The following is a 27,912-nucleotide window of genomic DNA, read 5'->3' as shown; positions in this document are numbered from 1 at the left end:
AGTTCCACAGTCACATGGCTACAACCAAGAAATTGTCCTTCCTGCTACTCTGAGGAATCTTACTAGGAAGATTGAACCTGAACTGGGTCTCTATTGTCCCTCCTAGCAGCCAGGCAAATTACCAGGCAAATTATCAACCAAATTACGAATGAGTTTAAGTATATTAATTGCCATATTTTGAGCTGAGATCAGAAATATACTAATACTTTGTAGCTAATAGTTGGTTAGTCAGCTGATTCTGATAAAACCTCAATATCCCCTACCACACCAATAAAATTGTAGCTCAGTTCTTTCCATCACCTACACCTTTCTGCTTCCATAACTTGACTTTGACAGAAAGCAGGAGTCAATAAACCTGAGATAATTGGTCTAACTGGATGAAGCTATTCTGTAACTGTATTGGATTGGTCCACCTAACACTGGCAAATAATTTCAAATACTCTTGTGTAAAAAGCAAGCCAAAGGAAATTATGTTGTGGCTTTTCCAGTTCTGCTAATTTACCATTCGGGCCAGATCAAGCTAAATTAACCTTAAGGCAAGAATTTGATGTAGAAGGTCAAGCAGAATCTGCTGCCCTCTCATGGGATGTATCTATATATCATGTTAACAGAATTTTAGTTCCCAAATGCACTTCATATTTATACCAAATTTTGACCACTATACTTTAACTCATGGAAAGTAGCAAACTTGTAATACTATGTGATCTATGAGCTTCAGCCACAAATGGTAACAGTCATTAAACGTAGTTAGGTGCTAATTTTATTCAGTTTGGTACACAAATTCATCACAATTTTTACTCTTAGGCATTGGGCCCATTAGAATGACAGACCATACATTTGGGGGGAGGTACTTTAGGTTTTAGTCTTTAAATTCCCCACCATGCCTTTCTATGTTGCACCTAAAGTTCTGCAGGATAGTCAAACCATTCAGTATTATGTTGTGAAATGCTGTAGACTTTAGTGATTTGGATCATGGATCTGAATATTCTCAAAGGTGAGAGAGGGCTTGCAATCTTTATTTATGCCATTGTACTTTGGTATCTTGTTACATCATCTCAATTGGTACGCTAGATCTTACACATACTATGCAGGGATTCAGACCAGTTTTGTTAATGCTTGTAATCTACTTTCTTTATTTCAGCAAAGTGCCAGTAGATTGAGATACTGGTTTTTAGAATCTACAACACAAAAATATAAAAAATCCAAAATACAGAAAACCACAGTCATTTTGAAAGTGATTAAAATGTCACATGAAATTTTGCAGTGGAGCAGTGATCATGAATGTATTTCACAATGCAATAGGCAGAAGTTTGCATGTTTCTTATAGAGAATCCTCAGACCTGAGCAAGTCGTTCTAGGACTCGTCGATAATCTGAAATAAGTTGCTGGTACGTCTCTTCCAATTGTTTATGTTGTAAATTTATGTCTATTTGGTTCAACTGATTGGTCAACTCTTCTGGTCTTAAACATCTTCTCATCTTGGCAATCTCTCTCTGCTTTTTCTAGAAAACAAAGGATTTACACATATGAACAACATTACCACATTTCACCACCTCCTGACAATTTGTTGACACTGTGATGATGATTTGTATTCTACTAAAATAAATTAAAGGTTAATTGGATATTTCCTTACCAGGAATGGAAGCAGAAAACAAAAAGAACTTGGAGAAAGGATATTCAGACAAAATAAAAAGAAGGAAAGGAAGTTGGCATTTGGGAAAGCCTGAGTGGTGGACAAAGTGTTCATTCACTCCTTCCCCTCATGAGAAATTCAAATAAAAAATTAAAATGACAGAAAAGCTACCTTATATGGGCCCATCAATCTTCTTTTTACATCCAATCTATAACTTCTGGATTGTTCTGCATTACTCATGTCTGTTGCATGTAACCGGAGAATTTCATAAACTCGCCGTGTATGTTGCTAACAGTAAAAGGAAAAACATATGATAAAAGGAGTTGGAATTATGGCTCCCAATGTACAAAGTTAAAAATCTTGCCTACTGTCTTTTCTTCTTGACTGTTTCCATTCCTTAAACTTCAGCAGTCACTGTACAATTTATCATATTAGTTTTTACCTATCCTCCTTTTTCAAGGACCTAACTTTCTCAAATCTTATTTATTCATTTTTAGCACTTATGTACCACCTAGCCTACATAACTCCAGGTTGTTTAAAATAGTAAGATTAATACATAAAATTTAAACATATCAAAACCTAACCTCAGCAAGATATAAATTGTGAAAACATAGCAGACCATCCACACTAAGCTCCTGATTGAAAGTAGCACATAATCTAATAAGCAAATAAATAATTCTGGAGTGGGTGGGTGGGTGGGTGGATGAGGTGTGTGTTACAATTTACTCACATTTTCATTCTAGGCAAAATATTTATTTTCGTCTTACAATCTGTAAATTTCAAACAGTCGAGCCTTTTGAACCTTTTCTCCCTAGAAAATTGGTGTCCTAAATTCCTCAAAGGCTTTATTGAATAACTATACAAAAGTCAGATCTCAACAACAATTTGAAATTGATTGTTGGTAACCAATACAATATTACCATGAGTTTGAAAAAATAATATCTTGATTCTTGACCTAGAAACATTGTCTAAAAATTCAAAAATCTACCTTAAAACACGTGGGGTTCGTAGAACCTATCAGTAAAAGAAGCTGTACTGTACTAGTTTTCAACATAATAAGTATTATATATAGTTTTGGTTACAATGTAGTCTTTCTGTAAATAATTCCTTATCTAAGGGCATTTTGCAGGTACTCTTAGACCCAGAATCATTTGTTCAGTGTCCATTCAAAGTCATGACAGCGCTGAACAAATGGTAGTTATAACCTGTCCTCAGTATTTTCACCATCCTAGCACCCCTTTGGTCACATGATCGCAATCTGGGCACTTGGCAAGCAGTTCACACTTATGACCAGTTGCAGTGCTCTACAATCATATGATCACCATTTGCAATCTTCCCTGCTGGCTTACTCAAAAGGTCAATTGGAAAGCCATCAATCTGGGAAGTATCCCCACCCGTGCACCGTCCTGTAGACCCTCTACACTTGCATTGCATTGGTCAATCATGAGCCTCATGCACTCTTCCCAACCCTTGTCACGCCTTTCTCGCACTCTCACCAACTTGGGCCATGACTCTTGCATACCCTCTCATGTACCTTTCCTGGACTTGTGGCTCTTGGGAACCTGTCCTGGCCCTCCTCCACATCTCCTCATTCCCGCCCCCTGCCTGCTAGTTTGGAACATGCAACTTCCTGCCAGCTTCCCCACTGATTTTGTGGGGAAGTCTGGTTGTGGGAAGCGGGCAAGAAATTGCCTCGCCTAATGATAATGGAATTCAGTTAACAGCGGCAACCGGGACTGTAAGGATTGTCGGCCCTAGAGATGATGAGATCATGCTTATCAACATAAATTTGGTCCCAATTGCTGTCATAAATTGAGATTGCCTATATCTCTATCATTCTACACTCCCTGCAGCTACAAGGGAAAAGAGAAATCAACAAAAATCTTATTTATCAAAGTCCCAGGTTGGATATAGAATACTTCTTCAAACAGGACACCAATTTGCAAAATGTCAATATTAGATACATTTAAAATATTATTAATACCTTATTTACTTTCAGCTTCTGTTGAGCTTCTATTACCATATCTTGACTGAAGCCTTGCTTAAGATTTTCTGGAGAAAAGCAAGGTAAATCTTGACACAATTTTACTAATACAAAATCTCGCAATTTCACATAGCTTTCAGATGGATCTTCAGCTAGAAGAAGAAAAAAAGACAATTGTTAGATTTGCAAGCAGAAGTTTCCCTTTATGAATTACTACTACTAGAACATTCAAAATAGTTGAAGAAACACCCGCGATTATCCATATACCCATACCCAAGGCCTGCAAATATTCCATAGTTGCTTTCAGTAAAAAAAAAAAAAATCCAACAAATCTACCACCAGGGTTTGCTTAACATTCTCATTCAAATACCCAAGATATCTTCATTGCTTTATGAAAGTGGTAGGGGTTGGTGCTGTTCCAGTGGGCAGGTGGAACAACACAAGCACAAACAACAAACAAGCAATTGGAGATCAGTGGCCTTGCAAGTAACATGGTCCTATGCCATGTAAAGTTTACAGGCAATAACGAGCACTTTGAAACTCAGTGGAAGTTGGTGCATCTGGAACCCACTGGAAACTACTGCAGCTCACGTAGCAGGCAAGAATGTGTTATGAAATGCCTGGAATTGCTGAAATGCTGCATCCTGCTGCATTCTGGACAAGATGCATATTCTTGTCCAGAATGCAGACCCAACTAGAGTATATTACAGTAATAGAAATAGGGGGGAGACTGAAGTGCACCTCCCATTTCTATTACTATAAGGAGTGCTTCCTCATATAGAAAAAGGTGAAATCGGTACGAGATAGAATCCATTAGACTTGGGCAGTTAATAAATCTAAATACAGGTAGTTTTCCTTAATGAAACTAATTGGGATTAGAAACTCCATTAAGAGATGTGGTTGTAAATTGAAAAAAACCATGTGACCACACTGCTTAGCAATGGCAGTTCCGGCAGTCCTGGTTGCCATCATTAAGTAAGAACCTTATGTGACTTGCTGCCAGCTTCTTCATTGACTTGGTTTGTTGGATGCCAGCAGGGAAGGTTGCAAATCATGAGCATGTGACCATGGGAAGTTGTGACAGCCATAAATATGAGGACCAATTGTAACTGCTTGTTCAGTGCCATTCAGTACCAAGTTCAAATGGTCACTGAATGATTAAACGAGAACCACCTGTAAATACAATAAATCTATTAAAATCTGTGCAAAGCCTCTCCTGGCCACAGCTGCCAGTTACTCTTTGAGCGAAACTATTATCTCAATAAGACCTCCAAACTGCACAGCAGTTCTGTCTGAGGAAGTGCAATCCATTCAGAGCAAAAGATGAAGTTTCTGAATCCAACCCTCCTCTCCAATTCATAGCTACCCAGTTATGCCAGACTGAGCTGAAGCCTGTTCTTCCCCATCCAGACCTTCACAGCCTTCAGACACTAGGAACTCCAGACTCAGCAGTGTACTGGTAATACCATACCGTGTCTCAATGGATGGCCTCATCTAGTTAGCTTCATTTAGCTGTTAGGAATAGAGTGTTCAGTCCTGAGTATCCCACAGAGCAGAAGCTTCAGGCTCAACTTCTTTTCCCTATTAACAATGATTAGATTGGCCTTGGAGAAAGGAGAAGGACCACCATAACACTCTTGTTTCCCTGTGTCAAGAAGGGCCAGGACAGCTGCACTATTCCCCAGCTTATTCCCCAGCACATCTGAAGAGTTCCTAACCTCACTTCAAAACTTTAACTCTTTACTACATGCTTAACCCTCCTCACAATCTATTCTGAGTTCTGCAAACTCATACCCAACTCTGATACTGCCCCACTCCAAAACAACACTTTGCAAGGAAATGTACACAAACACATTTCAAAAATTATAGAGTGTAAAAACTAGCTCCCATTTTCCTCTTCTGAATATTCCAATAATGACTCAGATATAGTAACATCCCATTTCATTCTACATACATCACATCGATTTCCTATATTTTAGTTAGCTAAATGTAATGCATACATTCATTATGCTTATACTACTACACTCTCAAAGACTCGTAACGATTTGCAATATAAACACAAACACAACCAATAAAACAATGTATTATAATACTTAGCGTCATTCTTAGGCATCTGCAACTAATGATCTTAACCATTAAAACATTTTTAAATAATTGTTTTTAAGATGATTCTAAACACTGGACATTAAATGAATTTTTAGTCTATATCCCACGCACCCCCACACTGTTGTCTTTGCATATTTAACTTTTCATACATACATATGTATGCATCCATATTTGATAATGAAAGCCATGAATTTTGAATTTTTTTTGTTAATATCTCACAGGTTGATTTAATAGGCCACTGTAAAGAGCAATCCCTTGTGGTGAAGAAGCATTTTTTCCTACATATTTTTGGTTTCCTTCCACATAGGATTTTACTTAAAGATACTGTGACCAAGATTGTCAGTCTTCGGCAGAAGAGATTTTTACTCATCCTTATAAGGTGTAGCCCGTCTCATACCAGGATTCCCTCATCCTGATAACTTGGGCCATGGTCCCAGAAACCAAATCAATCCAATTAATACATTTTTGAATTTTTTGTTGCATCTCCCAATTCTGAACTCTTTCAGTCTATGAGCAACAAAATAAATTATTAAAGCTTAGACTGTTATAAAAAATTCCATTAGTTGGTTTAATTAAATTTGCCAGTCTCAGTGTTTGAATTAACTCTGAATCAAAAAAAGAGGCAAAATTATACAATGTAATTTACTTAGATTAGATATATTTCTTAAAAACTGAAGCCACTACTATCAAGTACTCCGTTCTTTGATCTAAAGTTATTTTTGTGCACAAAAATGTAACAAATTGTCAGTATGGTCTCAGTAAAGATCTTTCATGAATGTTCATTGCATCCAAAGTTTCAGAAGCCATGAGAGTATTGGGACCAGACAATGAATGTAACAAATGTGCAATGGCCTCAATTTAGCCATAGCTTTCTGTTGGCTATTCATGTATTCAAATTATTATTTTATTGATTGATTGATTGATTGATTGAATTTATATACGGCCCTACTCCCGAAGGACTCAGGGCGGTGGACAGCCTAGAGATAAAACACACATATTACAAACGTTAAAAAACCAGTTAAAAATACATTAAATGATTTGGCCCATAGACAAATTTAAAACACCCCAATTTATAAGACAGATTTAAAACAATTTAAAAGGAAGGTTAGGCCAGACCAGCCTGCTGGTATAAGAATGTTTTGAGGGCACGGTGGAAAGTGCGCAAATCCGGGATCCTCCGTATCTCCGGGGAGAGCTCGTTCCAGATGGCAGGTGCCCCCACAGAGAAGGCTCTCCCCCGGGGGCCGCCAGTCAACATTGTTTGGCCGACGGCACCCTGAGAAGACCCTCTCTATGGGAGCGTACTGGTCAGTGAGAGGCTACTGGTGGCAGAAGGCGGTTTCGTAGATACCCCAGTCCTAGGCCATGGAGCGCTCTAAAGGTGGTAACCAAAACCTTGAAGCGCACCCAGAAGACCACCGGGAGCCAGTGCAGCTCGCGCAGGAAGGGAGTCACATGGGAGTGCCACATCGCTCCCGTAACCACCCACGCGGCCGCATTCTGGACCAGCTGGAGCCTCCGGGTGCTCCTCAAGGGGAGCCCCATGTAGAGAGCATTGCAGTAGTCCAGGCGGGAAGTGACAAGAGCATGAGTGACCGTACGTAACGAGTCCCGATCCAGAAAGGGATGCAACTGGCAAATCAGGCGAACCTGATAGAAAGTCCTCCCGACCACAGCCGTGAAGTGCTCTTCTAAAGACAGCCGTGAGTCCAGGAGGACACCCAAGTTGCGAGCCCTCTCCGTGGGGGCCAACGACTCGCCCCCAATAGTCAGTGATGGCACCAACTGACTATATCGGGATGTCGGAAACCACAGCCACTCGGTCTTGGATGGGTTGAGCCTGAGTCTGTTTCTCCCCATTCGGATCCGTACAGCCTCCAGGCACCGGGACATCACTTCAAGGGCATCATTGGGGTGATCCGGGGTGGAGATGTACAGCTGAGTGTCATCAGCGTACTGATGATACTTCACCCCAAAACCACGGATGATCTCACCCAGCGGCTTCACATAAATATTGAACAGAAGAGGCGAGAGGACCGACCCCTGTGGCACCTCACATATAAGGGGCCTTGGGGTCGAACTCTGCTCCCCTGTCAACACAGACTGCGACCGGTCGGAGAGAAAGGAGGAGAACCACCGCAACACGGTGCCCCCCACCCCCAACTCTTTCAACCGGTGTAGCATGATACCATGGTCGATGGTATCAAAAGCCGCTGAGAGGACTAATAGGACCAGGACAGAGGAGCAGCCCCTGTCCCGAGCCCTCCAGAGATCATCAACCAATGCGACCAATGTCATTTCCGTGCTGTATCCAGGCCTGAAGCCCAAATGGAACGGATCTAGATAAGCCGATTCATCCAGGTACTGAGGAAGCTGTTGCGCTACCACACTCTCAACAACCTTTGCAATAAAGCGAAGGTTGGAGATTCTGCTGGGTCCAGGGAAGGCTTCTTGAGGAGGGGCCTCACCGCTGCCTCCTTCAAGGCGGCGGGAAAGACACCCTCACTCAAGGAAGCATTTATAATCCCCTGGAGCCAGCCTCGTGTAACCTCCCGGGAGGCCAGCACCAACCAGGAGGGACACGGGTCCAATAAACATGTGATAAACATACAGATATTGTACAAAGTCCTCAGCTCTACCCTCCAAGGAGCAGGGAGTGGGTCACCCTAAACAGGGCAGCCGGGCGATTATCTGATGACGCAATAAGAGCAAAAGAGCAAAAAAATAAGTACATTTTGCCGCTTTTATCGCCACCAGGTAGGTCCTAATATGAGACCTTACCAGTGTTCGGTTGGATTCAGAACGGCTGGCCCTCCAACTGCTCTCCAGGCATCTTTTCCGGCGCGTCATCTCCCTCAGCTCCTCGGTGAACCAAGGAGCCAGGAGAGAGCAGCGCCGGGTCAGAGGCTGCAAAGGCACGACCCAATCCAAAGCTCCAGTGGTCGCCCTATCCCAGGCAACCACTAGGTCTTCAGTCGAGCCATGAGCCAGAACCTCAGGGAATGGCCCAAGCTCCATCTGGAACCTATCCGGATCCATCAGGCTTCTGGGGTGGAACCACCTCATCGGTTCCACCTCCCTGTGGCAGGGAGTGGAGGTTCGAAGGTCAAAGCAAAGGAGGGAGTGTTCCGACCATGACAAGGGCTCGATCGCTATGTCCCCTATCTCAAGATCACTCAATCACTGACCAGAGACAAAAACCAAGTCCAGCGTGTTTCCCCCCATGTGAGTAGGGCCATGAACTAACTGGGTCAGGTCCATGGCCGTCATGGAAGCCATGAACTCCCGAGCTACCTCAGACGCCTCACCGACGGATGGCAGGTTAAAAACCCCCATGACCATAAGTCTGGGGGTATCAACCGCCATCGTGGCTATAACTTATAAATAAACACTTCGTGCTAGTTTTGCTGATAAGGAAAAGATGGGAAGAAAAAGATATTTAGTTTTATACAGGAAGTATTCCTGCAGGGGAAAGGGGAAACGGCCACAGATCCTAGACTGGCATTGGATGCATTATCTTAAAAATGCAAGAACTGGGGAAGAACTTGAAAAATGAATGAGGTAAATTAAAAACAAAAAACAAAACATGAGCTGTGAAACCTGACTTAAATTGGGCAGTAGCTACATTGAAGACTTGTTGATTTGAAGGTAAATCCAGAGAAGAATGCTGAAGACCCAAAGAGGAAGATACCTTGTGGGATGTAGTTGGACAGATGAGCCTCCTGGGATAGAAGAGCATGAAAGATCAAAGATTTTACAAACTAGAGTAAAACCAGCTGGCAGCCAGACTCACAGAGGGAAAATTGCTCACAGTATCTGTAAGACCCTCCTAAATTATAAATTATAAAATAAGCAGTGCTCATATATATTAAGTCAACATTATGGAGTGCATACGCATTCCGGTCAAAAATACTTATGTCACATAATATTAAGCAGAGAGGAAAGATTAGGTCACTCTGCAATTCAGAATCCTCAACCAGCTATGTTTATCTAGAAATGGAAAAGAGGTGGATTAGCAGAAATGGCTAAACGGATTGGTCTGGCCAGGGATAAAACAAGTTATTTTATACAAGACTGGAAACGTTTTATGGATTTTCCCTCCCCTGAAAATGAAAAAAAGAACGAAATTGTGATTTCTGGATTTGCTGATTGAAAAAAGGGTTGAGTATGGGACAGAGGGATTTTTGTAATGTAATTTTAAAGAGGGAGTACTGATAATTAAGTTTGTAGCTGCTACAAAGAAGATTGGAAATCACTTCTTTAATTATCCTGTTTCTTTTTCTAGCTGTACTGTTTTTTAAACTTTTTCTATTACCTTCTGTTTTCTACCTTATTTATATATTTTCATATTTATCTTTAGCTATGTTAAAATCTTCATAAAATGTATACTTTTTTTTAAAAGCATAGGTGTGAGGGTCCAGGTTTAACATTTCTGGATGTAAATAAATTTGCTAAATCTACAAAGGAATGCAATTAGGAAATCAAGATTAGATTCTTAGCAAAAGTAACTGGCTTGCTTTTATGTCTGGCTTTTTGAATAAAAGGAAAAATAACCTGAAGTAGTTTGTACTGAGTTTATCTGTAAAATCTTGAGAATCTACAGTAAGCCCTTGTGACGAAACATTTTACTATCAAGAACCTGCCAGGATAGTAAAAATGCTAAGTAACAGGGTGGATAAAAATCAATGATTTTTTTTAAAAAAAATAAAAAAAATCAGATTTTTTTTGATTTAAATCAGATTTTTTTGATTTAAATCGGATTTTTTTGATTTAAATCAGATTTTTTTTTTATTTTTATCAAATTTATTTTAATAAAAAACTTTTCGGGTAAAAATCTATTGTAAGATAGTTTTCGATACATAAATAATTTAGTTTATTCAGCATGAAATGGAGCTTAGTTATGTAGCATGAGGCTGTATATTCTGCAACACTGGGACTATCGGTGAGTCAACAGTGGGTCAAAGGAGTAGCAGAGATGACAGTTGCTCTTTAAAAATTATGATTTAAATAGAGTTGATTTAAATCAAGCCTTTCTCACAAGTCAAACTCAAGAGCCCTAACAGAACTTTAGTTTGCTCAGGTAGTTCTTTTCTTATACGAAAACTATGCTGTTACATATTGCGTATTGCAGCTCTCAATAAAAAAATGTTCCCCGAAACTGCTAGAATTTAATCAAAAAGTTAACCAGCTCGTCAATAACTATTTTACAAATGCAATTATCTTGGATATCTCCCTTAGTTTGATGCATCTTTTAATATAGCCACCTGATGACTTTCAATATCGTCTCAGTTTCCTAATTGTCTATCCTGTTCCCATGTGTCCAACCCAGTTGTCTTTTAACAGCAGCAATGAGAAATAGATGAAAAACAGAGATCCATCTCTGCATTTCAAGCTCCTAGTCAAAAACAGCATGTTCCCTAGCAAATTATTCTACAGGGCAATTTAATCTGTTTTAGAGTACTTTTACTGAAAAATACGCATCACGCGCCATATGAGTCAGAGCCCTGTTTTGTCTGTTACAATGTGTACTGGCAGTTCCATTTCTATGTACTTTAAGTAACACAGTAAATATGTATCTTATAAAAAAGAATTCAGATAGAATTTTTAAAATTGACATTTACCTTACCCTTAGTGAATGATATGGAATATGTGGATGACATTGAGGGACAAGGGAAAGAGATGCTGGCTAGGGAATAATCAGACAGGAGAGAAAGAAGCCTACAGCCACTTAACACTCAGAGAAAGAAATTTAGGGGAAAAAAACACCTTAAAAGTGGTGAGGGAAAGTTTGTAACTTCAGACTTACACAATTCTTTTAATGTAGTCTTATGACAAGACTTCATTAAAGTAGATTTAGTACACTTAGTTGTGTTTCCTGTCTGGTTTACCATGGAGGTCTGACAGTCACCAGCTAGGGCAGTATTTTTTTTTAAAAAAAAAAAATTGGTGTAGGGTGACGAAATGGTATCGTGTGTGATATTATATGGCTTTTATAAATAAGACTGAAATTCAAGTACAGATATGCACTCGCCATTCAGGTATATTTCTAAATTAATTACATTATTTAACTGTACATGAATCTCTCTGTGTTTTTACCCTGCCACCATCAAATGGCAAGCCATTTTTAAAATTTAGAAAATTTAAATCATACAGTTTAGATGCAATATACAGATAAGTTTTTCTGAGCACATTCATTCAATTGCATAAAAGGAACACAATGAGGCTGAAAATTTGCATGGTAGTGATTTGCTTCCAATACACTTATGCTACCAGCATTTCTTTCCCCACCACTATCCTGCCATCAAATATAATCCCTCACTGATTTGTGAGGAATAAGTTAAAATACACATTATAATAAGGTTGCATAATACTTCAGACTGAAAGGCAAAAAGGTGACTTGGAGCATGCAGAGGCACCAATGTACCACCTGTCTGCAATCTCTAAGACCAAATATATCTTTTCCCAAGACTGTTCAGCAGCTGCAGGGAGCAGACATGCAATCCCAGAAAAATACACAAGCCCAGAAAAAGACACAGCTGCTTTGAGTTGCAGACAAGTGCTATATAAGGAGCCTGCCCACTCCAAAACACTCCTTTGCCTTTGAATCCAAAGCATGGGCACAGCCCTACATTATAATACAAGAATGACCCTGTGGGTTTTGAAAAGTGGCTTGTGAAAGTATATCAATTTTTGTTTAAGAAACACAAAACTTGAAAGTGTACAAAAACAATTTATAAAGACTATCTCATGCTTTCAGTATACCACAGGGACAAATATGAGTTCAAATGAACTAGTATACCGGATACCAAAGAAGTTTAATCATTGCTCCTTTCACAAAAGGGTCTTGGATCATAAATATTTAAAGGGGAAAATAGTTTTATGACTGTCCCCTTCTAACAGCTCCTTCTAAAAGACAGGTACTTACAAAAAAGATGTGAAATATGGCAAAATCTGCAGCATAAAGGATAATTGGCAAAAGATAGAGTAGCCACATGGCGAGATAGGCCGCAAATAACTTTAACAAATAGATAAATAAGAGGAATCTGTGGATCCATATGAATATAATTTATTTATATTTATTTTACTAACATACCATACTATCTTTTACTATATACATATAGAGGGTACTCTTCTGTATGTTACATTAGAAAACAATGGCTTGGAGACTAACATCCATGGAAGCACAATCTTATTAAGAGTTTTCTGCTCAAACTATATTTTCTCTTGACTGAAAGGAGGATGAAGCAATTTCTACTACTTTCCCTTATTCCCTATAGTTTCTTTGGATATGGAACGACTGCTTCAGACAGTGAGGTGAAGGGGCAAGAGTCAATAAAAATTAATTTCCCGCCTTACGTTCCGGATAAAAATAGTAGAAATGTCTGATTCTTTCCTGAATATCACCTCATGATATTTCTGATACTTATCAGAGACAATTACACAGAAGTTTTTATTTTCCTTTTATCTTTTTGGAGAAGCTAGCATATTTTACTTTTTAACTTTAAAAATAAAGTTATGGTTCATTTGTTCTATGGTCAACTTGCACCTTTTCAAAAGGATTTTTTTCATTTCCTTCAGACACACATACATTTAATCTCTCATGTTTAAAAACACAACTGTATGTATAAGAGAAATAAGTTCCTTAAGAGTAGCTTTTGATTTAATAGTTTGCCTCAAGCAAACAATCTCTCCAAGGCAATTAACCACTCCCCCCACCCCCAACAACTTAGATTCCTTGTCAAGCCAACTATGTACTTCGCAACCAAAATGCCTAATTATCTGGTAATCCTTGAGCAAAAGGGATGGATTTCCATGATGCACTCTTCTCAGTAAGAAAAGGATTTGAACAATTATATTATACACAGTTGTTATATAAGAAAGGATAGTATTATCTTGACCTCTGATTAGTTGAACTTTGAAAGTTCACTTCATTTTGACAGATGAATTTAAAAAACTAGTAGCTTCAATGAAAATTCACATTTCACATACCTGTTATATCAAGCACTGTAGGAGATGACATGTAGTATCTATGGACAGTTTCTAATAGCCGGGCTCCATGGCCTTCTCCTTGGAACGGAGGTAATATCAGCATTTGGCTACAGGAAGAAGGGGAAAAAAAAGTTAACTGAAAGCTGTACATTTTACTTTTGAAACTTATTTATAATGATTTGCTATATAAAGGAGTTTGTATACAAGTAACTCTTTGAGATTCTTTCCCATTTTAGATGCAAAGAACAAAGTTTTAAAAACCCACAAAGCCAACCAAAATCTTCAATAAAAAAATATCCCCCCAAATTAAAACCAAAATTAAAACCATTATCGACTATTATTGGGAATTTCAACAGTCCCCTCTTCTGAAATAAAAGGCAAGGCACGTGTTATGCTTCCAATTACCTTACACGTGGCCGGGTTTTGTCTGGGTACACATAGTAATTATAGACTGTCATATAGCCTACAGTCGCAGAGAGTGTCGCTCCATCCTTATTATACTTCTCAAATCTGCAGATAAAACAGAAAGCCAAGCAGGTCAATTACAGTCGCGCTCCCATGCAGTGTCCATTTTCTTTTCTATTCTGTGACTGAATTTTTAGTGTCAGCAAGCTACTCTGTGCGGGCCCAATGGGTACACCTGCTATGTTCTGAATGTACAATTCACTTAATTGGTGTGCAGCAACTTGGATAAATCAGACCTCTTTACAGCACTTCACCACACTTGCCTATTATAACGATGAATAGGTGGCAAGTAAAAGAAAACACAGGCAAAGCTCATTTTACTGTTTAAGCCCTACATTCAGAGCGCCAGTGGACAACAGTATTTAATTTGGCTCTATTCTCAAGGTCTTGCGAAACATAATGGATGCAAACTCCAGCTTGATAAACAATAGTTTTTTCCTGTCCTGAGAAAAATATCATTATACTGTCCCAATAATTGGCCAGCCACAATTAAAATGCAGCCTTTATGGAGGTAATAAGGTCCACTATTGCTTTAGAATTGTACCTACACTAGAAAGTAGTTCCATCTTTCATCATCCACGTCAATAAAGCTCGCTGTTTCAATAAACCACATCAAGAAGGTCTGAAGCCTTTCATGATACTCTCGAAAGCCTGGGCATGTCATGTCAGCCTAGGGAAAAAGCTAGAAGAAGTCAGGTGAAACTTTTCATAGATGTGAAAAGAGCTCTTAGAAGGGTATATGCAGATTCTTTGGCAGGCAACTATGAGTGCACAAAAAGTGATATGACACATCCCCCCCGCCTCAAATAAGTCTTTTTACATATATCGCAAACAATTAACTGAATGTCATTTAAACACTGTCATGAAAATTTGTCACTTTGAGCAAAATATGTCTTTTTTTTTTTACCTTGTATATTTGATATGTTATGTCTTCACCTGCTTCTTCATTATGCAAAGAATATGTATGCAATAATATCCCAAACGGCTTAAAGTTAACTTCTTTTTCCAGCAGAGATACCAAGTCATCTACACTTCTGCTAAAGCCTGGGGGAATAATTTCTCTAATTTTACTTTCCACATCATCTGCCTGAAAACAAAGAAGGAAAAGCAATGGGAATATAAACTCAGTTACTGGAAAGTTAAATGTAAAGTAATATTTTTCATATCTACCCCTTGAAGGAATCTTTCTAAAATTCATCAGAAAGTTGCTGTATTTTTCCTAATTTAGAAGTTTCACTAAGGGAAACTCTTAGTTCCACTTTCAAAAAGATGAAAAACAAAAAAGGCACAATCATTATATCATCACTGATGCTCAATATTGGCTACTTAAGCAAAACATTTAGTTTAGCAAAACATTTACCATAGCTATTTTGCTTTTTGGTTGTCAGAGAACAGAGGATTGTAGTAAAATAGATAAAACGATTTCCTCAAAATAACACAAACAGAAATAGGTGTCAGCTAGGTCATAAAAGAAAATATTGAGACTTGGACAATATTTCTTCTTAAAAATAATTTAAAAATAATACAGGTAGTCCTGGCTTAAGCACCATTTGTTCAGTGACCATTCAAAATTATGATGGAGCTGAACAGACTTATGACCCATGCCCAAATTTACAGCCATTGCAGCACCCCTGTGGTCAAATGATTGCAATCTGGGCACTTGGCAACTTGTTTGCGCTTAAGGCAGGTTGCCAAGTGCCCTGAAATCACATGATCACCATGTGAAATTTTCCCTACTGGCTTCCCCAGAAAGTCAGTGGGGAAGCCAGCAAAGAAGATTGCAAGCTGCTGCTGCTGCTGCCTGCCTAGAGAACTCCCTCTGGTTTCTGGGGGCTGGCTGAAAAAGACATTCCTCTCGAAGTAACAATAACAGAGTTGGAAGGGACCTTGGAGGTCATCTAGTCCAACTCCCCTGCTCACACAGGAGACCTATACGAGGGATTCGAACCGCTGATCTTTCTGATCGACAAGCTCAGCGTCTTAGCCACTGAGCCACTTAGTATGTCACAAAATCCAAGCTTGGATTTCAGGAGGGCTTTTTTACCCAGCCTCCTTGAGAGCATTAGAGGGGTCTGACAGATTGGTTTCATCCTGTGCAGGGAAATGCCTCTTTGCCAAACCTTGTTTTTGCTATCAAGGACACTGGGTGAAGAAGGTCCCTCACTAAGGAACTTTTTCACCCAGCCTCTTTTGAGAGTCACAGTGCTGCCTTCTGGAATTGATTTCACCCGACCAGAGGTGAGCTTCACATAATTTAACAACCACTGCGCATGGCTTCAAACACACGGCGATATCATGCGCGTTGCTTCCAGCACCCCTTTGTTCTGACCTAGTCTTCCCCACCAGCACGAAGCCGAGTCCTCGTCCCGATAAACCCCCTTTATTAATTTTGCAGTGAATTCCTCTCCAGCAAAGTCTTTCCTCTCCCACAGTCTTTCAAGATAGTTCACAATTACTGACCTTTATCAGGCTTGGAGAGTGGCCAGACCGATATCTTTCAGACTCCACACTGTAACCGACAATACTTGGCAAGAATGCAGGAATAGATCTTCACCCAAATGAACTAATTGTCTCCTGCAAATTCCCCTCCCCTTTGCTCCTCTTTATTCCCTATGGGAGGGGCCATTCACCGTCCAACTGTGGCTTTACTCCTGAGTCGACCCTTGTTCCTTAGCTGTTCCCTTCTCCTGGCAGCTCTGCGTATGCGCACACTGAGAACAGGATCCAGATGTTCTTCTGTCTCACCGATGTACAACTCCGAAGGCAGCTGACAACTGTCAGACGGCCCTGGCCCCATCTCTGCCTCCGACGCAGAGCCTCATCAGAGCCTTCCCCAGACTCCAGGACTGGCCCATGTTCCTCCCCAACCTCCTCATTGTCTGAATCAGCTGTCAGATCTGCTGACCACTTGGCGGCTGTTAATGCAATTAATTAACAGCCGTTGTTGTAAAAGACTGGTTTATTTAGTAAACTAAGGTTTGAACAGACTTTGTGTGTGCTGTGTTCTTTGGGGTTCGTAGCTGGGGCAGAACAGTGGGCCACAGCAACTTTCTTGGGCAGCCACAGTGAGTAGAGCATGCGCGACGCAGAAATCAGCTGGGCTGCGTGGGCGGGGCGAGCGTGCCAGAAAGTGAAATATATAGGATGGGATTGCACCGGGGCGGGTGGGCAGGCCCAGCCGGTAGTCGAAACTGCCGGTTCACCCAAACCAGTCTAAACCAGCAGCAGCCAACCTCTGCACCCGACATAGGGTGGAGTCTGTTTGCCAAGCTGTTTTGCTTTCAAGGAGACTGGCTGAAGAAGCCCAGGTTGAAATCCAAACAGGATTTTGGCATGGAGCATTTGCAGCACAGGGCGTTTGCACCCAATCCTCAGAAATGAGGCAACTCCCTCTCATTTGTGGGGGCTGCCACCAAATGCCCAATACTGCAAATGTTTTGTCACAAAATTCTGCTTGGAATTTGGGCAAAGTTCCCTTCTGCTGACTAAGGGAAAGGGAACTGAACTGCTGGGCTGAAGAAAAGAAGCTTGGATCACAAAGATGTAAGCTTTTTCTTTTTCCAGCCGAAATTTGCAGTTCCCTTTTATGTAAGAATGGGAGCTGCCACTTTTTTGCTGTGTCTGCTTAATAACTGCAATGGTGGCAGCCAGGATTGCTGTCATTGAGCAAAAGGCAGTCATGAGCCTTGGTGGCGCAGCGGACTAAAGTGCTGTTAAATAGCACTTAAGTAGCACTTAGCTACCAGCTGCCTGCAATTACTGCGAGTTCAAATCTCACCAGGCTCAAGGTTGACTCAGCCTTCCATTCTTCTGAGGTAGGTAAAATGAGGACCCGGATTGTGGGGGCAATAAGCTGACTTTGTATATATAAAAAAAAAGAACACCGCTTGGGGGGGCCGAAAGCCCTACTAAGCAGGTATATACAAAAGTATGAAGGCTATTGCTTAAGGCATTGTAAGCCACCCTGAGTCTCCGGAGAAGGGCGGCATATAAATTGAACCAATAAATAAATAATAAATATGGGCACCTCACTTAACTTATGACCTAAATTTTGGGTTCAATTATGGTTGTAAATCAAGGAGTACCTATAAATCGAAGTCGTAATAAAAAAGTCCAAACCCCAGAAAGCAGAAATTATAGAAAAGGTTTATATATATATATATATATATATATATATATATATATATATATATATATATATATATATATATACACACACACACACACACACACACACACACACACACACGCATACTGATTTTGAGGAATACATATGCATTTTTATTTAACAAAAAACACATTTCCTAATCCCAATACAAGTAGTCCTCGACATATGATCACAATTGAGTCCAAAATTTATGTTGCTAAGTGAGACATGTTTTTAAATTAATTTTGCCTCATTTTACAACCTTTCTTGTCACGGTTGTTAAGTGAGTCACTGTAGTTGTTAAGTTAGTAACAAGGTTGTTAAGTGAATCTGACTTCCCCATTGACTTTGCTTTCTAGAAGATCACAAAAGGGGTTCACATGAGCCCAGGACACTGAAACCTTCATAAATATGAACCAGTTCCCAAGCATCAGAATTTTGATCACGTGACAATAAGGATGCTACAGCAGTTATAAGGGTGAAAAATGGCCTTAAGTCAATTTTTTCAGTGCCGAGGTAACTTTGAGTGGTCACTAAACGAACTGTTGTAAGTCTAGGACTACCTGTATATTCTTAGTAATATACTGATTATTTACAATAGCATGATTAATATTTGGGAGGTTGAGTTCAGCAGTGGGAAGAAAAATAATGTCATGTGGATAGGACTATGTTGTACACTTGGTCAGCACTAGATTTCAGGTTTCTTCCTGGGCTTTCAAAGGATTTGGGTTTGTTTTTTTTTTAAAAAAAAAGCATGGAATGTATTAGTTTACACTACAGTTTTTATATCTGTGTTTGCAGGAAAGTGGCACGAAACCATGCTATAACTGACTTTCTGCAGGTTACAGGTTATCCACGCTTGCTCTGGAGCATCAGTAATAATATTTTTCCATACAGTATTGGGAAATAAAAATTGTGAAAACAGCACTGGTGTTTTATTCATAGCTACTTGAAAACCTCTGATAAAATACAACTATGTAACTATTCAGTAACAAAAAGAAAATTTAAAAAGACATTCTTCCCATAACATTCGCTATTTCTGACCAGTGCATATTCAATCCATTCTTATACCCTAGAAGCTAAGCAAAAGCAACTCACACAAACCAGGGCTTGCTAGCCCCAGTATAAAGATCAACGCTTTTCTCACCCTCATATATAAACCAGAATCCAAGAAAAATGCAATCAGGCAAATATCAAGAAAGCCCAGAAAATACTGTCCTACTTCAAATTACTTTAGCAATTTAATAAAGACTGCAAACAACTATATCTTGAGAACTTATTTTTAAATCTAATTTAACCAAAGGATGAGGAAAATCGTACACATTTTATAAGCACAACTGAATTAAGACTAACCTTATTAAATAGTCAAAGTAAGTGTGATAAGACTATCAGCTGAGCAGACATCATAATCCTTTTCAGGCCCCCAAACGGCCACTTGATTGAATACGTTTACTACTTCTCTTTAGCCATGAATATCTGATGAAGTTTAACAATAATGTATTGCTGCTTCTCACCAGGCAATAAAACTTAATGAATTGGTCTCAACTTAACAAAACCCTCCCCCCTCAATACAACTCCTAAAAGCCTGACATTACATTCAACAAAATGAGCTTACATTCTATTCAAACCATGCCCTGAACAATGAGCCCAGGTTTTTACTTAATGGAGTTTGTCATGAGTTCAGCTGTAATGTTTGTATTGTATCTATTTCCATAAGGATTGACACAAGAACACTTTGTATTAACTTACTAAGCAGCTCTTTCACACCGTTTACATGCATGATGAGTATTAATTCTAAACCAAGACCTTTGCTACTTAGCATTCAAAACTGGGAAATTAAGATGCTTAGGACAAAATACACTACAAAAGGCTAATACAACACACTGCTAATGGCAGTCCTTTCAACTATTATCCCCCTAAGTAGAAGCAATGCACCTGCAAAGGAATAATACTTCACTATTAGCTATATTTTGGGATGTAGAGTATGGATGGAGTTCAGCCCTTGCATATTTCATTCTTAATGTCTTGATGCTATTAACATTCATATATATCAGCTTTATATTTCTAAGATGCTGTTGTGTAATTAATGTACACGGTTCTATAAATTTGCTTTCATCTTATGCAACTGATTGGGGACAAGGCTAAAAGACATTTTTCTAAACTAAATCTGTGTGTGTAAAGATACAAAAAGACTGCCTTTATTAAGCTGTACTAAAATTGCCAAAGTAACTCTTAGAGACTATTATAATAATAAAAACAGAAGGCCAAGAGATGAAAACCAAACTATTTTTTAATGTAGCATTATTCTGTAGTACATTTTTATTCTACATGTTAAAAATCCTATTAGGCTCATGCAAGTCAGCACTGAACTAAAAAAGATAGCTCTTTCTTTTATGATTTATATCCCATCTATCTGCTCACAAAGTACTTTCGCCAACTATTGATACAGGTAAAACGCCATAAAAACAAGCCATTGTCAAAACTCAGACTAATGTTTCTGGTCTTGTGCGCTGGTTAACAGTCTACCATTTTTTTGTATCAACTGAAACACCTGATCTGAGTTGCCAAAATTGTGAACAAGTAAAACTAGATTCAATGTAAACACGGAGGTAATGTTTTATTAACATAATTTCACAACTCCCCTCCCTCATATTAAAAATAAAACAATATATTTACAGCTCAGGGTTTTTTCACATATTGCTATTTTTTATTTTATTTTTTATTTTATCAAATTTCTATACCGCCCTACTCCCGGAGGACTCAGGGCGATGAACAGCCAAGATAGCCTAAATTTATAATCTATATCTTAACTTTCAATCTCAAAAAATGTCAAAATACAAACTATAATATATCTAAACTACTCTGCAATATGGAAAACATTTCATGGGCATTCTGCCCATCTTCCTAGTTTTGTTACTCAAAGTAAAAAAAAAGCACCAACACATAAGTAAAAAGATTCCTGGGAAACTTTTTGAATTCTTGAGCCCAACAGTCTACTTTAGTCCTGATGATTAAGGATACCAATATCAAATGCTGAAAAACAACAATGTTTTAGTCCTGATTAAAAGGAGATGTCGCTTCCTACCTTAGAGGAAACCTAGCATCATCACATTCTCGCAATACTCAGAAATGACCAACAATTTAAATAGCACTTATATTTAGAGCTGCCATGTGGTAATTCTGAAGTGGCCCATGAGATAAGACAAATTATAGTTTTACATCAGTTCTATTTCAACTAACAGATACAAATAAATACAAGCATATAAGTGAGAATTTCTTCAGGCGTATATACTTGAAGCATGAAATAACTAAGACTTCTGATGCGTATGCAATTTACTTGTATAAAGCAGACTTTCCAACAAAGGATGACAAATTCCTAGAAAGCTTGTTTACAATACTCATTAAACGTTATTCCAAGTACAATAATAAAAGTTATATGGATTGTGATAGTAGTGAAGGAGTTTGGAAATAAACGTGATCATAAAAAGCTGAAGAGAAGCAACCTTAACAAGTTTAGATGACATCTGAATATTTGATTTTACCTCCACACACTCGAAGTTCTCATTAACTTTTGATGTATAATCAATGCGAAACAGTGTTGACAAGTTACCAGCGATGTAATACAAAAGAACCTTCAGTCCCTTGTAACCAAAGGCAACCTCACTGTAGGAGAAACACAAACTGAATTACTGAAACGCTCTTCTACAGTTGAAAACTAGTAAATTCCTAAGGTAATTATCATACATCACAATAACCCACAATTTGTTTTAATTAATTATAGTTTCTTGAGCAAGACAATCTTGGAGATGAGAAATTCAGATGTTTGGCCAACTTCTGATTTCAGTATTTCCATTTTAGTTGTTCCTGTTTTGTACCTCTAGGGATTTATTACTGTATTTGGTAGAGTATAAAAATGAACCAAGAATAACCCTGAAAACCATTAATATTTATATATCATTCCAAGTCACAGATGCAATTGACAAATAATTGTTTCAAATTGTGATTTATTCACCTAAAACAATTGAGGTAGAAACACAGAGCAAATCATTGCTGAGATGTGCCAACACAATCACAAAATTATTATTTCTCATTGAGATAATTCATTTGCCATGAATACCCAGAGAAAAATATTTTAATATTATTTTATAAGATTCCCTAATGTATTCAGGTATTAGCAACAAAATATATTAATAGTTATGCTGTAATATTATAGCATACACATATAACATACATAAAAAACAAGTTCAAAAATAATTTTTAAAAACCTTATAAATAAATGGATGGCAGCAATCAAAGTCAAATATTCCAAATGACTCAGGTTAAGCATTTTACAAAAGTTGTAGCAGATTAAAAACAGTCCTGGAGGAATCCTCAGACCCAAACCCGGGATTTTAAAGGTCAAAAATAGCACTTTAAAGCCAACAGAAAGCCAGTGCGCAGCCTAGAGCACCGTTGTAATGTGCTTATATTGGCACAGGCCGGCTAATAGTCAGGCTGCTGCATTCTGAGGTGTCTGGGTGGTGTTCACAGGCAACCATAAATATAGCACATTGTATTAATTCAGGCAAATGCAAATGAGGGTGTAAGTTGCATTGCAAGGTCCTTATATTTAGGTAAGATAGCAATTAATGCACCTGCTGAGGTTGGGTGAAACCCCCATCCAACAGAATCAAGTTGCAAACTTGTATCTTCCTGGGCAATGATACTGGAGATGTCAGACCATGTGATGGACAATAATTACCCAGACTTGTTTGGATTCAACTTCAGAATAATTCATTCATCCAGAAATTCAGTCGTTTCCAATACTGCATCAAAATACTGACAACAACACCTGGTATAATTTAACTCTCTCTCTATATACACACACATACACACACACAAAAGGTAGACTTGTTAATTTGCTAATGTTGGTGCTGTTCAGTTTTATTTTGATTTTAAACTTAATTTAAAGTAATTGTGTTCCTGTTTACCATGGATACTTAAACTACATTGAGGAATTTTTGTTAATGCTGTTAACTTCCTGGAGTGAAATAGATTATGTTGGTGTACAAGTTAAAACAATAAGAAAAAGTGAATGCTATGACATTCATAACAATTAAGCTTTAGCTTTATGTGGATCTAAAGAACTACATACCCAAAAGACATTAAGATTCATATTTCTAAAATAGCAGCCTATTGTTTCACATGACAAAACTACTTCTAAACTTTAAGGCAGTGGTCACCAACTGGTGGTCTCTGATGGTCCGCAGAAAAAGTATTTGCATTTTTTATATTGCACTAAATACTATTTATCTTTTTTAAAAATTCTTATTACTGGTCCACGGGATTTAAAATTATGAATTTAGTGGTCCCTGAGGTCCAAAAGGTTGGTGACCCCTACTTTAAGAAACTTCCAAAAGCACTGTAATGTGCACAAAGATCTCTCTGATAAACTGAAAGACACAAAGGATAAGTACAAAAAATAAGGCATTATCAGCTACCAGAATCTGCAAAGATGAAGTCAAAAAAGCAAAGGCTCAGAATGAACAAAGACTTGCAACAAAAGTCAAAGAAAATAAAAAAGGTTTCTTGCAACATATAAGTAACAAGAAGAAAAATCAAGGAAACAGTAGGTCCACTAAAGAGAGAAGATGGCAAGGAAGTAACAGGCGGTAGAGAGAAAACAGAGCTGTTTAACTCATTCTCTGTATCAATCTTCAGGCAAAAAGAAACTAGTATAGCCCAACCTACCAAAAACATAACTGTAAAAGGCAGGCTAGGTATAAAAATTAAAATAAGCAAGAAAATGGTAAGAGAACACCTGTCTGATCTTGATAAATATAAATCACCGGGTCCTAATGGATCACAGAGTTTTGAAGGAGCTGGCAGATGTTATCTCAGAACTATCATACCATATCTTTTAAAAAGATCCCAGAGCACCGGGGAAACTGCCAGAGGAATAAAGAGATGTGGTTCCCATCTTCAAAAATGGGAAAAAAACTGACCCAGGAAACTACAGACCAATCAGCCTAACATCAATCCAATATTATTATTAGAAGAAAAAACAACCACGTCTGTGAACATCTAGAAACAAATGAAATTATAACTAGTAGCCAGCGTGGGTTTGTTAAAAATGGATCATGCCAAACCAATCTTATTTCATTCTTTGACAAAGTGACTAAATTAGTAGACCAGCGAAATACTGTGGACATAGAATACTTGGATTTCAGCAAGGACATAGTATACTTGGATTTCAGCAAGGCATTCAACGAAGTAGACCACAACCTACATCTTGCTAAACTAGAAAAATGTGGGATAGACAGAATCACCACTAGATAGATTAGTAACTGGGTGACAAACTATACTCAACGAATAGTCCTTAACAGTACTATGTCTACATGGAAGGAAGAAAGCAGTGGGGTACCACAAGATTCTGTCTTAGGCCCACTACTCTTCAATATCTTTATAAAAGACTTAGATGAGGGAATAGAAGGGGAACTCATCAAATTTGCAGATGACACTAAACTGGCAGGAATAACCAAAACCCCAGAAGACAAGCTCAAGATCCAAAAAGGTCTCAGCAGACTTGAACAATGGGCCCTATCCAACAACATGAAATGTAATATGGAGAAAAGCAAAGTTTTACACCAAGGCATGAAAAACCAAAAATATAAGTACAGATTAGGTGAATTCCACACCTGGAATACTGCAACCAATTTTGGTCACCACACTACAAAAAAAAAATGTTGAGACTTTGGAAAAAGTGCAAAGAAGAGCAACTAAGATGATTAAGGGCCTGGTGACAAAAACATATGAAAAATGGTTGCAGGAATTGGATATGGCCAGTCTAGAGAAAAGAAGGACTGGGGGTTTTTAAGAAAAGACTGAAGAGCCTCCAGTCTGAAATGGTATAAGGTTCCTGCTTCAGCAGGGGGTTGGACTAGAAGACCTCCAAGATCCTTCCCAGCTCTATTCTGATTCTGATTGATTGGACAAGGAGAGGACAGATGATCACCGACATGTGCTCTACATATTTGCTCCTCATGAGGACTCTAGAATGGGTGCCAGCAACCTGCAGCTCTGGAGCCGCATGTGGCTCTTACAGCCCTCTGTTGCGGCTCCCGATGCTGCTGCTGTTGCCACCTCCACAGCACAGTGAAATTTAGTGTGCTTCACAATGGGGGAGACGGGGTCCCCTCCTCCTCCTGGAGCCCATTACAAGGCAGAGCCACAATGTGACCCTGCCCCCCACTTGCCCCGGCAACAGCAGCAGAGTCGTTGGCTCGCTCTCGCCTCCCAGATGTCAGTTGCTTTTCCTGAAGAGCCTGCAGGCCGCCTGTGTTGTGATGCCCCACCTCCTAGCTGGATAGCTGGTGTTCGGCTCCCCGCCGACCAGGTGATCATCGGCACTGCTCATAGGCTGGTCAGCCTGCGGACATCAGATTCCCACCACCCAGCACCAGTTCAGGGGCTCCTTCCTCTCCCCAGGCATGGCATGTGGGGTTTGACAGCAGCGCGGGTGAGGCTAGTGTCTTGGAGCAAAGGACAGTCGCAAGTCTCCAGCACTAACAAAGGCCGGAAGTAGCCATCTGCCATTTCCTACTGTAGAGAGAGAAGGGAAAAAGGAGAGAAGAGAGAGACAGAGGAAAGAGGAAGGAGAGAGGGAGGGAGAGGAAAGAGAGAGAAGGGGAAAAAGAGAGAGTGGAGAGAGAGACAGAGAAGGAAAGAGAGGGGGGGATCGGTGGCTGGGTGGGGAGGGGTGAGGTAGGGCCGGCTGTGGCAAATAATTTAACAACTGATTCTCTGCCCTAATGACCGGCTGGGTAGGCGTGGCTGGGGTGTGTGTCATGTGACTGGGTGGGAGTGACATTGAGTTGGCCACACCCACCCAGTCACACCAATCACATCATCTTATAACACAGAAGCAATGCCAAGCATTCTGTAGATCTTGACCACAGCTAATTATATGGCAAAAATAATTATAGATCCATATATTTATTGAAAGAACTGCATGTAATTTAATAAGCATTACTGTTAAATTTTATGGCATCAGTACAAAATCCAACATCTTAAAACTATTTTTATAATATCTTATGTCACTTACTCATCCCCAAAAACTTGATGGCTGAACTCTGGATGAAATGTTGTACTATCATCTTCCAAATCCTCTGGGAAGCGGACTAATGAGAAAAACAGTTGTTTGCATTTGAATAGCTAGCAGTGATCTACCAACATATTTTGGTTAATTTACAGAAATCGTATCAGTATAAAAAGGAGGAGTATCTGTGCATCTAGAGAGGCTACGCCATGTCTGAAATCCTATGTACTACTGAGCTAATATTTTTCAACTCTTAAACTCACTCACCTACAACTCATTTCTAATAGGATGGAGTCAACTACTTCAGTTGGCATTATTACAAAGGAATTGTGATTATCTAGCAATCTGTAAAACTCCAGCATTCCTCATTAGGACATTACAATATATTTTCTCTGATCCCACCACTGGCAGAGTATAAGTGCTAATGCAAGCAGAGCTTTCTGCTACCACCAAGAGAACATCTTGGAAGAGGGAAGTCAAGAACCTTCTATGTTGCTTTAGTCATACATTTTGGGAACAAAGAATTGCTCCAGCCCCAATAGATAAATGCTTTCTTCAGTTTCAAATACATATCACAGCAAGGTTTTCTTTGTTACAGAAAATCAGTTTGAGAGACTCTACTGTAGATATAGTCCATTAAATAAGTAGATCCTGTACAATTTCAGATTGACATTATTACAATTTCTGATTCAGAATGTAGTGATATGGAAAAAAATCTATTTTCCATTATCTTCTCCACAGTATTTTTGTGTTTTATCACATATATCTTTTAAATAGTCTTGAATTCCTAAGGCTTCTTCACACATTGCCATTTCCATATCAAAACGCAAAAATGTGTACACAAATCAACTGAATACAGGTAATCCTTGTTTAGCAGCCATTTGAAGTTATGACACTGAACGAGGGACACTTATGACAAGCCTTATATTCCAGCACTGAGCAACCAGCTCACAATTATTATGCTCACTGTGTCCCACAGTAATATAACCATGATAACTATTTGTGACCTTCACTCTGGCTTCTGATTGCAAGGTTTAGCGATGGAGTTTCTGGTACTACTGGTAAGTGAGAACTACCTATATAAGACTAAGAAAATTTTAAAATATCAGCAATTCCAAGATGAAGCTGATGTTAGCAAAAGACTGCAATAAATCTTACATTTCTAGCTTTGCTAATTAACCAACTTTCCTGAAGATGATTTTGACCTGAAGTGATATTTAAACCCAGTTCTAATACCCATCTGATGGAAAATGCCTACTTCTCTGTTCAATACTCATCCAGATAATTTTCAAATACACTGCTCAAAAAAATAAAGGGAACACAAGCAGAAGACATCCGAGATCTGAATGAATGAAATAGCCTTATTAAATACTTTGTTCGTTACATACAGTAGTTTTGTGTTCCCTTTAGTTGTTTGAGCAGTGACTGTATGTAAAGAACAAAGTATTTAATAAGGCTATTTCATTCATTCAGATCTCGGATGTCTTCTGCTTGTGTTCCCTTTATTTTTT

General features: G+C 38.9%; 1 protein-coding gene and 1 long non-coding RNA gene across 3 annotated transcripts in view; one reads left to right on the top strand and one right to left on the bottom strand.

The window, feature by feature from the left end:
* Positions 1–743: 743 nt before the first annotated feature.
* The window catches only part of HAT1 (histone acetyltransferase 1), a 32,125-nt gene continuing 4,956 nt past the window's right edge, over positions 744–27,912 (bottom strand). For both annotated transcript variants that reach the window (XM_034427314.3, XM_087884832.1), the window contains exons 3-11: positions 26,408–26,483; positions 21,867–21,987; positions 15,085–15,264; positions 14,726–14,847; positions 14,118–14,222; positions 13,713–13,819; positions 3,618–3,769; positions 1,805–1,921; positions 744–1,502 (exon numbers count right to left, since the gene is read on the bottom strand). In XM_034427314.3, coding sequence (XP_034283205.2) covers positions 1,335–1,502; positions 1,805–1,921; positions 3,618–3,769; positions 13,713–13,819; positions 14,118–14,222; positions 14,726–14,847; positions 15,085–15,264; positions 21,867–21,987; positions 26,408–26,483 — 1,148 coding nt within the window. In that variant the 3' untranslated portion in view covers positions 744–1,334. The remainder of the gene's footprint in view (positions 1,503–1,804; positions 1,922–3,617; positions 3,770–13,712; positions 13,820–14,117; positions 14,223–14,725; positions 14,848–15,084; positions 15,265–21,866; positions 21,988–26,407; positions 26,484–27,912) is intronic.
* Positions 1,253–1,991, top strand: LOC117671486 (uncharacterized). Its single transcript, XR_004592905.2, has 2 exons — positions 1,253–1,388; positions 1,507–1,991. It is a non-coding gene; the product is annotated as an uncharacterized LOC117671486 (long non-coding RNA).

This window comes from Pantherophis guttatus, chromosome 1, assembly GCF_059756535.1.
Source record: "Pantherophis guttatus breed Tessera chromosome 1, ASM5975653v1, whole genome shotgun sequence".
In the NCBI taxonomy this organism is placed as follows: Eukaryota; Metazoa; Chordata; class Lepidosauria; order Squamata; family Colubridae; genus Pantherophis; species Pantherophis guttatus.
The sequence above is the reverse complement of the archived record's forward strand: the minus strand, read 5'-3'. Positions and strand labels throughout refer to the sequence as shown.